The sequence below is a fragment of the Rhipicephalus microplus genome, chromosome 6 (genome assembly GCF_043290135.1).
Source record: "Rhipicephalus microplus isolate Deutch F79 chromosome 6, USDA_Rmic, whole genome shotgun sequence".
NCBI classification, from domain to species: Eukaryota; Metazoa; Arthropoda; class Arachnida; order Ixodida; family Ixodidae; genus Rhipicephalus; species Rhipicephalus microplus.
In genome coordinates this window covers 105,857,088-105,868,425 of record NC_134705.1, presented here as the reverse complement: position 1 = coordinate 105,868,425, position 11,338 = coordinate 105,857,088, and the positions used below count along the sequence as shown (strand labels likewise).

Below are 11,338 nucleotides of genomic sequence, written 5' to 3'. Positions count from 1 at the left end.
ATGATTTTGTGCCAATTGAAATAAAAAATTATGATTGAATAAATTTGAACAATTAGCGCAGCTAAGATGTTGCCGGAATAAACAGTGATTTTTATCTCGCCAGTTAGAAAATTCTTACACCAGATTACGCTGTAGTGTTCTGCTCCTGAATTATTAGCTAAATAAAGCTTAACTGAAGGTGTCAACCTTGTGAAGGGTTTGCAACGAAATAAAAAAATAAATATTTCTTTTGATGCTGTCATTCCTAATGTTATCACAGAAAAATATTGCTAGCAGCCCCATTTCAGAAGTTTTCATTAGTAGTAAATTTAACAGCAAGTTTATCACTTGATGGTACGTCATTGGGTTAATGCCATAGGGACGAACACACTACTATGTTGGAATGCATCAAAGCAGGAAAAGGAGTCCCGCGTTAGTCTGTTTTAATATTAGGACTCTTGGTTTATTACGCCCTGTAATTTTTGCCTGAATGGCCTGACCGCTCACTCAGTAAACATTTTCATTTAAACGAATTTTTATTTTTAACTAATTTTCTAGCTTGATTTTACTTTCGCCCATCTTGCCTTCGGGTTCTTGGCCCATCCCCCTATCGCGTGAGCGTCATGCATAGAAGGTCATTGCCATCATTATCACTGCAACCATTGCTTGAAATATATATATATATATATATATATATATATATATATATATATATATATATATATATATATATATATATATATATGTTGCCTTAAACCACGTTCAACGAGTGGCTCGTCATTGACGTAACATGTTTATTAAAGCTGGAACGTCATCGCCTTCGCGACAAACCTTCGGAGCGGCCGCACCGTCCAGTGACCGGCAAAAATGCTTCCAATCACTATAACCTCTTTTTTCTCTACCCCTGCGGCTTGTACGACAGCGTACGTCACCAATCTCCATAGGCCCCGTGTCTCCGCCCAAGCGGGTCTTGTATTTTCCACCCAAGTAGGGCTTGATGTCGACTCTTGGCTCAACATGTATGAGTGAGTTAGCCAAAATCACTAATGCGACTCTATTATGCTGTTCGCGAAAGCAACCTTTTACTTCGGAGGCAACCGTCATGCGTCGTTCGACACGCACGAGGCGAATACTACCGGCTTTGATACTTTCAAGGAGAGAATACACGATATCTCCGGGTACCCAACAAGTCGCCGAATTCTGGCACTAAGCAAACTCGCTGCCCGTGCCAACCAAATCTGACGTCTTGTACTCAAAGAAGCTGCGTGTATGGTACGGGTGGGTACACCAGCATATTAGCGAGGGTGACGGTATGGGTCACATACATCACGCCATCGTGGAAAGTGATTTCAACCCACGGGTCTACACCCCGGTACAAGTAATAATATTATCTTGCGTTTTACGATCCAAAACCATCATTTTGATATCAGAGACGCCGCCGTGGAGGGATCCCGTATAATATTTACCACCTGGTGTATTTTAACATGCACTGACGCAACAAAGTAGAGTGGGCTCTACCGATTTGCCTTCAACAAAATGCAACCACTACAGTCGGGATCAAAACCGCGACTTTAGCTTGAACGATTGAACAGCCTATCTTTGTCTTAACGCTAGCTCGTTAAAATTGACCTCGTGTGATCATGCCGGGTCTGCGTAGATATGAAATGTCAATAACCCGTGGCGCACATACCCGCACGCGAAGTTGTGCCTCGGTCATGCGGAAAGTGTTTGATGACGAACGGAACCAGATGACAACAATATTCATCTCATAACCAGCGAGTCGTATTTGTCGAATACTTTTACTCTCTCGTTTTTGTTCACTTCAAATTAGGGAGGGTGATAACTAGAGGAAACAGACGTAGATGGCTCGACAGATACGTAGATAGACGACAAAAAGGCTTGAAGGAAGCAAAAGAAAAGCTTCGCCAAAAATAAAGATTCACTAGTGCATTAACACCATTGTTATATGACCCAAGGAAGACCATTCCAGTTGCCAGCGGTGTGCGAAAAAAAAGTGTGGAAAAATTTTGTGCGTTGCTAAAATGAACTGGATAAAATTGTTTATTTTGTGGTGTGTCATTTCGGTGTCAGTAGTTTAGGCACTGAGATACCACAGTAGCCACATACGAAAGCGCAGGGCCGCACTGATTTGGTGACTTGCTTCGGTCTTGCAATGGTTACAGTAAGGTGAATAATGATAGAGATAAACAGAAAATGTGGTAGTTCCCTGCATTTTGAAAGAAAAGGAATACATTTGTTTTTTATTGCTAGCGTCAGTGAGTCCGATCTCAGTAATGCCCTATGAGCCGTATTCTCTCTCCTTTGAACAACTAAAGCAGGACACTGAAAAAGGAACTCCAAAAATCGAGTATTTTACTGACCAAAAACTTATTTATGTACTCCGCACGACATAGTGAGACAAATCATTGTTACCAAGGCCAGCTACGTGCAAATACTTCTCACACAGGTACCTGAAAAAGATGAACATATTTTGTTAGTTTCTTTCCTTTCTCGTAGGCCAGTAAAAAACGCCACAAACACTTTCCTTGATAGATTTCATTGCGACGCGGCCCCAGCCACCTGTTTGTGGTGGGCGCATCCTTCTCTCGACAGTACCTTTTTAATTCCGTACTGTGACGCGCGAAATCAGCACTCTTCTCCCGAATCCCTTGTTATGACCGCCGTCACTAGTGCTCGGCGAGCATTTTTCTCCTGACTCCACCTACTTGCTTTCTTACACCGGGGCTCTCGAGCTCAGCTTAGCTAATGACCATGGTCAGGTAAGTTCACTCCCAGCAGGGCAAACTTAGCGAAGACGGCAAGAATGGAGGGTGTGGGGTGTACTGTAAAAACTGTCTGCTAGTATTAAAATGTTAAAGACAATTATTTATTATCATAGAAGGGTTATTTCTCAAATAAATTTGGCGTCAAGGTTAAACAACGTATTCAGATTGATATTCAGCTCCTAGATGACTAATGAATAGGGCGTATTGCTTTTGTTTCGTCATTATGTATGCATACATGGTGCGTCCACAAGCCGCATGGTAACCACTTTAAGAGAAAACATGTTTTGAGAGGCACTAGAGAGAAAAAAGATACTTCGCAAAGTATAAAGTGCACTTTCGCAAAATCTAAAATGCCACGTGACATGACGCTCGGTAAGCAAGAAAATACGCAAAAAGAATACGTGTGATAAAATTGACCTTGAGATTCCAGCAGCATACACCATAACGTCTTAGGCTTTAAAGGCATCTACCGGGAGCTATCTAGCTTATACTTCATGAAAATGAAGTACATTTGTCATTGGTCTTTGTCAAAAACTGAGCATATGAAGTTTCAGAAAATTCTACCTTGCGAATGTTGCAATAATGCCAAAAACATATTCAGGGATTTTCGACGACACGCGCGAAATTTTTGACGGAAAGTTTGAAAAAAAATCTTCTGACATGAGATATTTCGCTAACAATTTACATAGCATGATGTAACATATATTGTTATAGTTATTTGATTGCAGTTTGTCAATTTTGTCCAAGTGATTGCTACTCTTTAGTACCCCTTAAAGGCCAGTACTTTTCGCCCATGAACATATTTATTACTAAGAAAAGATCGCGACTGATTGAAACGCTGGCAGTAGACCACCAACGAGTAACTAGGTTGATTGAGTTAGTAAATGAACCTTTAATCGTTCGACAAAATACGACTGAAGGTATGCCTATCTAATCCGACGACTGAACCTAAAGGTTCGGCTAGCCAGCTTGATCATGGGCATGTTCAACGCACAGGATGTGATCTTAGAAAACAAGACTTCACACGAGCGTGTCTCACTCGTCCTTGCTTCACGTCGGGCCCAGCTACCGGCTCTCGCAGAGCACGTGAGAAAAAAATAGAAACCTCGCCACAAGCTATGCAAGAGCTCATTGTGCAAATTTTCAGATTGGTGCGAATAAGAACACAGGATTTGTGTAATAGGTCCATCTGCAGGTGTCCGACGATGACTGTCTGTGACCTGCTTATCTAGGACTAAGGTGGCAGGAAGACCCTTGTCTCCAAGTTAAAGAATTTGGTTTAATCATGCGTGCTACAAGAGTCCCTGTGTCCGGGAGAAAAGTCTCCCGATCTGAAAGCAGCGTTGTTAGCACGGTTGGTAAAGCCACGCGCAGCCTTGTGGACAGACTGGTAAAGATTCAGGGGAAACCCTTTGATCTCCCAGACGCTAGCATTGGAACAGGAGATAAAATATGGGGCACTATTGCCATTTTTATGCCTTTCAAAATATGAATTACCCGCTGGGCTACAGGGCATTTCTGATATGCCCTGGCGGCTGCTTTTCAGCCGATATTCATTATGTCTCTCCAAAAGTCTTCAATTGCGAGTGCAATGTTCACCTGCTCAGTCAGATCTTTGTCGCTTGTCCGAATTGAAGAGCAGTTGATGATCGTGCCCTACGTGTCGAACACGAAAAGCCATGTTTTTCGGTACGTGGCGGCGTCCACGAAGATTTCTTCGATATTTTTCTGGCAAAGTTGCTGAAGTATTGTAACTGTTCTTGCATTGAAACGACCTGCGTTGTGCACTGAATGGGTGTTGCGGGACAGCAAAGCGACGACAAATTTTACCCGTATTTTTCTGAGAATTTGTGTGTTCCTAGTCTGCATAAACCCTTTTGGAATCGGCCTAATGGCCAGCGTGGTGGACAGCTGAGGTAGCTGTGCCTGTTCCTGAGCCTCGGCTACGTAGTGTTGTGTATGCCGAGCCGAAAGAGGTCCTCGGTATGTATTCTGAAAAGCAGCCCGAGGGTGCTCTGGACAATTTTTTTTCTAATGAGGGCATCAGGGTTGTCCCGGTATGCTCTGAACCAGTTCTGTATGATCACTCTGTAAGTGAACTGAAATAGCATGAAGGCCTTGATGAGCAGAAGCAGGTTACCTTCATTGATTACTGGATTTCTGATCGTGAGCTATCGCACGAGACGAAAAGTGTTGTCGGTGTTCGCAGATGTATATGCAGCGCAACACGGTACCGTTGCCACCACATGATTCGATATACATACCTAGGACTCTGATGATGTCGACTCTTGGTATGGGATCTCTAGTATGAGTGGCCAGGTTGATGTCACTTTCAGAGACCGGCTAGAAAATCTTGAATCAGCTCGTATTTTATCTTTTCTTTATATCACGTGTTGAGAATTTGTATGGAAGCAGTTGTATATCGTAGGCAGTAGGTTATTTTCCGTGATTTCTACGGCCTCTTGCATGGCCCTTTCTAATTGTCATTCATTGTCGCCAGTGCAGAAGTTCGTTAGTTCATAAGCGGAGATGGCGTTGTTGATGCCCTCCACTATTTACTTATTCATTTTATTCTGTTATATACTGCTGGCCTTCTATGAAAGCCATAGGCAGGAGTTTGGCATATATACCACAAGCTCGATGAAACAAAAAAGTTAAAAATTTACACGATGTAATTTCATGAGATAGAGAAAATAAAAATGTAAAAACAACCAAAACAATACAACAACACAATACATTGCGAGGCAGAAAGCGCTTGCAATGTACAAACTACCTATATTATTATTACACAAACAGAATAAAGCCCATACAAGCACTGATTCTGTACCACATAGGAAGAAAAAAGTTTCAGCATTCATTCAAACATCGCTAAGCAAGGAAATAAATAATGTCACATTACGCCCCACCAGGCGCAGTAGCGCTTATGTAGCTATATCTCTTATCGCTTGCATGAACGAATAAATTTTGTGACGTGCTGCCACATCAGAAGGCAAAACGTTCTATTCGACGGTTGTCCGAGGATAGAAAGAGTACAGAAACGTGTTCCTTCTGCACAACCACTCGGCCACTTTCTTTTTTCAAGAGACTGAATGAAGGGTTAATGGTGGAAGCTAAGAGTTGAGATAGATTATTTCGTGACATTTTGTAATACAAGAGAGAAATAAGCTGGATCCGGGCATAATAGTGCCTTGTTTCAAGATTCTTTAGTTCTGGTTTCTGTAAAAGTTGCAACAGGAATGTCTTTCAACTATAACTGTTATAAAAGAACCTTACAGTATTTAGTTGAACATTTTCCAGTTTTATTTATTAGAAGCTGTCCAGGGATGTCAGGTCACCACAGCATGCTTCAATATAGGTTTAACAAAAGCCTTGTTGGCCAATAGCGTTATTTCGGGCGTTGAATTGCCCAACGTGTGCTGTAGGTGTCCTAGTTGTCTGTAGCCTTTTTTTAGCAGTTAAGACTACGTGTTCATTCCAGCGCAAATAGGAGGTTTGGATTACTCCTTATTACTTTTAGCTGTGCACCATAATAATGGTTGATTAATAATGAAGTGCGTGAATTCAAGTGGTTGATTCTTGCGGGTTATGGTCATTGCTACTGTTTTTTGCCATTAACTGTCATCTGCCATGTACAACACCAGTCCTCAATTGCACTCCATGCTTGATTTAGTAGCACCTGAATATTAAGGCTACATACTTCCAGATCTATTACACAGCCATCTGCTGAATTTCTAAACCTATGTTCTTAATAATGTCATTGATTAATAGCAGAAAAAATAAACGACCGAGAACAGAGCCCTGCGGAACACCAGAGGTCATCAGATCTGAAGGAGAAGCCATGCCATCAATGATTACACATTGCCGCCTCGACGAGAGACACGAAGTAACCTGGCCACAATGTGAGTTTTTTTTTTTCAGAATGGGCTGCAATTTTCTATAAGCTTGAAGTGGGATACCCGATCAAACGCTTTTTCAACGTCTGAAATATTATATCTACCTGAATATATCTGTCTGACACTAAAGATAGACCATGTTGTGTTAGGACCAGTTGAGTGACTGTAGACATGTAGCTGCGGAATTCGTGTTGCTGATGATGAATCAAATGATTGCTCTTGAGAGACACATATGTGCCTGAATATAGTATGTTCGAGCAGCGTTACAGAAGTATATACAATTTATATAGGCCAGTATAAAGAAAAGTGATGAATAGTCTGGTGATTTTTGTATGGATATATTTTGATCGAATCTCCAGTCATCTGCAAGTACCGCATGGACGAGTGATGATCAATATAGCAGTGTTACATACTTGGCGCATCATTCTGCATTTCACAAAAGAAACGCATTTGGTGAATAATCAATACCAAAAGATTTCTTGGTAGTCTCAAATTAAAATCAAAGTCAGCATCCCCTCCTCACTAACAAAACAAATGTCGTCAATAGGCGGTATTTATGCGAAAAGGGAAACATTTGAAGCACTGGCATCATCTTAGGTGAAGACAGAACAATAATATATGTAAATATTTGAGCTATTTTAAGTTTGTGCTTGAGTACTGCATCACTGGCAAAGCACCAATTTACGTTTCAGTGAAAGTATCGCCAGAACTTATCGAAGGATGAAAGAAAAAACTGTTTTGTCTTACGTTCCGCAAATACTCTTTTGCTCTTTGGAAGTCATTTTCAATCGTGACGCGCAGCTCGTTCATACTTTCTCCGTTGGCGCTTATTGGATGACGGTTATGCCTAGTGCTTGACTTTTAAGTTTACGCCCTACACAAAAAATATTCTTCGTCATTCAAAGGCTACAGATGCGCACAATGTTTTGTTTTTAGGGTAAGAACTACGTAATGCATCAAAACACTAATTGTGAAAGAAACACCGCTTTTGTTCATTGGAGCTATCGGGTTTATATGGAGTGTTAAAATCGGAGAACAAAATGGCAAGCACAACCTGTACATTAACTTTACTAGGTTGTGAAGACAACAAGTATATATTTTCTTTCATTTAGAGTTTCGAAGAAAACTGCATTTTAAGGTGAACGATACAATCTCATGATCAGATATGCCATCTTATATATCTGTCAGGGTGGCATTCAAGAATAGATATTTGATTAATAGCAGAATATAGCAGTATATATTGTTGGATGCCACTCTAAGTGGCCATTGGAAACCAAAAAAGCCCCAAATTAACTCTGCATGTGGTTAAGTGCGTGTAGTTATTTCTGCTAATTTCGTTAGATAGGTATATAATTGGGTAATGTTACAAAAACACCATATGTTTATCAAAGACGCTGTTGTGAAGGGCTAGAGTTTCGACCACCAGGGGTTCTTTAACGTGCACCCAAATGTCATCATATGGGCCTACATCATTTTTGTCTTCACTAAAAATGCCGCCACTGCAGCTGGGATTTTATCCGGCAACCTACGGGTAAGCAGCCGAGTACCATAGCCACTAGACCACTGTCGTGGAGAAAAGGCAAAGCCGCCGTGCTCATGGCGAAGCCCACCCGTCGACAGCTTCTTTCTTCCGAATGCCGGTCTAATTCCCGATGATGCTAACGTCGCTCCTCGTCTTTTACACAAATTGTAACGTCCTCCACGCCCACACAGTGGCGCCTGACGACAATGAAAACTGGACGCTCACATGAGTCCAAGTACAAAATGTTCGTCAGTATTCGTAAGAGTTCCACGTCAGTCTTAGTAGAGTCACCTGGGTCTTCTCCTTCACTTGATCTTCCAGCGGTGTTTTCGACGCTTGTGCCACGTTCGTGTCAATGAGTGCGTTGACATATATGCACATGTTTTGTTGAGCAGGTTTCCTTTGTATCCAAATTCTCATGGAAGGCGCTTCCAGAAAAATATTCTGCAGCTCTTTCTCGGGCAACTTTTTCTTCGCTTTCTTTTCCTGGCTTCATTTACCCTGCATTCACGTTGCCTTCATCCTCGTCTCATCCTTTCCCTTTGACGCTCTGATACTGTCTGGACATTTCGCCGCTTCATGGTAATCGGCAGTGCCATACATAATCCCTTCATTCTTGATTTCTGCACCTTTCTCATTGAGCAGAAGGCTGGCGCTGTAAAAAAGGGCTTGCTTTTTGTCACCGCGGACTTTTTCTTTTTCATTTCTTTTCGCCCTATGGAGGGGCCTTGAATTTCTGCGGTCTAGCACTTGTACGCACGGTGGTGAGGGCTCTCTAACATATGAGTCTGCGAGCCTTCACTTGGACGCATTACTAATATCTCGTGAACGGTCTTCTAGATCTACGAAGTCTTCGTTCTTAATCATGGGAATACTTTCCATCTCGAACACTGCAATTGTTGTAGACTTCTTGTCAATAGCTTGATAGATGCAGCACGCTAATGAGACCTCTCATGGCGTGCTACAAGGTCACAGTGGTGGTTAGGGCTCAAACATCAGCTTTAGCCCCGGCGGCTTCACAGATAAAGGTCCCTAGTTCGATCCCGGGTTCCAGCACCAAACATTTGAGGGAAGGAACTAGCCGCCATGCCCATGGCGAAGCCCAACCGTCTATTTCTTCTCTATTCCGAACAGTGCTATAATCCTAATGACAATAGTGGCGCTCTTAGTCGTTCACACAATATTTAACATCCTCCGCAACACCGTACTGGCGCGCGACACTGAGGAAAATTGATCCCCAGAGATTACCAGTGCCCGTAGAGTTCCAAGTCACTGCTTGTGGAGTGATCTAGGCATGTCCTTCAACTTGATTTTCCATCGGTGCTCTCGACGCTTGTTCGAGGCTCGTGCTTCTTAGCGTGTTGACCTTTCTTAGCTTGCGCTGTCTCTGAGCAGTCTTCCTCGGGATGAAAATTCGCAATGAAGGCTGTTACATGAAGATGCTTTTTTTGAGGAACCTCTTTTGTGGCCTTCTTATCTTGGCTGAATTTACCTTGTGAGCGCCTGCCTTCTTTCTTCGCCTCGGCTTGGGATGCATCATTGCCTAATGTGACTCAGTCTTGGCTTTGCGCATCAGCAGTGATGCAGCCCGCACGATCCACTTTCTTCTCTACCTCGGTGTCAGCAGTTTTCTCGAAGAGCTGCACTCATGAGCATTATAAGCAGAAGGCTTCTGTTTTCTCACGGCATTTCCACTTCGTCTTCTAATTGCTCCCGCTTTTTGCTGTGGCGGTTATTTGATTCCTCCGGTAACATGCAAACACGACATTGAGCACTGCCTCACAGTGGGCATTGATAAACTGAGTGATGCTTATTTTGAGTATCTTCTGCAGTGCCTCCTGAATATCCAAAGGCACCGCGCTATTTGATCGTATAAGTCTCTTCGCCCACAAACACCCGAGCAGTCGCTCTCATGTTAACTTGACAGGCAAATGAACGTTAACGGGGGCTCTGAAGACATCGAATAGGTGTCTAGTTCTCATTGTTCTTCATTGGTGGTTCTGAGTGTTGTATTCTCAGAAGTGAAAACGTTGGTTTCTCTTCTTCCAACACATTGTTCTATCTATCGTGGGGTCGAGTCATTAGCCTTCGGTGTGACAATGTCACAATCGACCAAACGTTGGCTAGATGGTTGCACCTCAGGCGAAGAGAGCACTTCCGCTCGCCATTTTGCTCTGATCCTTTGCATTATCCTCTTCAAATGAGCCTGCCAAGCATTTAGTGCATTTTTAGTCTTATTCTCAGCTTTAACTTTTGCCAGAATAATATTACGCAAATAAACGTCGGTTTCTTCCATTTCGGCTTCTAAGTCGTCGATATGCAACATGTCTTCTGTCTGTTTATCAATTCCTTTCAGAAGCTCTAACTGGTCGGTCGTAACGTGATGAATATTCCGCATTTCACCTATTGAGGGCATTCTAGATGCACGAGAATCTATTCTGGCTATGGCTTCCATGACGGTCTTTCGTACTTGACCACGCCTTTCCATTATGGCCCCCATAATCCGGCCAAGTGTCAGGAAACGTAGAAAATCACTGGCCGGCCACGCACCGAGGCGAAGTAAGCATCTCCGTCCTACCCATCACAAAGCATTGCATGATGAAGCTCCGAGCATCGTCGACATATCACGCTCCACAGTCTGGGTCAGGGGCAGGATTAGGCCTCGCGCATAAGCTTCAACCAACGGCGGCTTCAGAAAAGCCCACGAGGCTGCAGCTGAGGTCGAAATTCGCCAAGGCCGCTCCGTCTCACCTCCGAAGAACCTTCCTTTCGGGATTCGGCACCAAATTGTCGTGGAGAAAAGGACAAGCCACTGTGCCCATGACGAAGCCCACCCTTCGCCTCTTAGATCTTTCAAAAGCCGGTCTGATCCACGATGATGATAACGTCGGTCCTCGTCTTCTACACAATTTGTAACAACCACCTGAGCAGGGCTAACAAGTTTAGGTAAATTATATGAGAGATGACAAGGCCAATGAATGAGCCTGACGCGTAAGTAAGAGCTCCTGGGAATTCATCTGACCAGTTAATTTGTGGTATGTTTAAATCTCCCTTGAGCAACAGATTTCAAGAATAACTCCTGTTCAAACACAAGAAACTTATAGGGTTTCAGCAAAGAACTGTGCGAGCTCGGAGGACGATCTATTTCCAAAAAAATG

The 11,338-nt window shown here is 42.9% G+C and overlaps 1 protein-coding gene across 1 annotated transcript in view; it reads right to left on the bottom strand.

The window, feature by feature from the left end:
- Nucleotides 1-2,211: 2,211 nt before the first annotated feature.
- LOC119168047 (uncharacterized) overlaps nucleotides 2,212-11,338 on the bottom strand; it is a 249,851-nt gene continuing 240,724 nt past the window's right edge. The window contains exon 20 of the mRNA XM_075866358.1: nucleotides 2,212-2,450. Coding sequence (XP_075722473.1) covers nucleotides 2,422-2,450 — 29 coding nt within the window. The 3' untranslated portion in view covers nucleotides 2,212-2,421. The remainder of the gene's footprint in view (nucleotides 2,451-11,338) is intronic.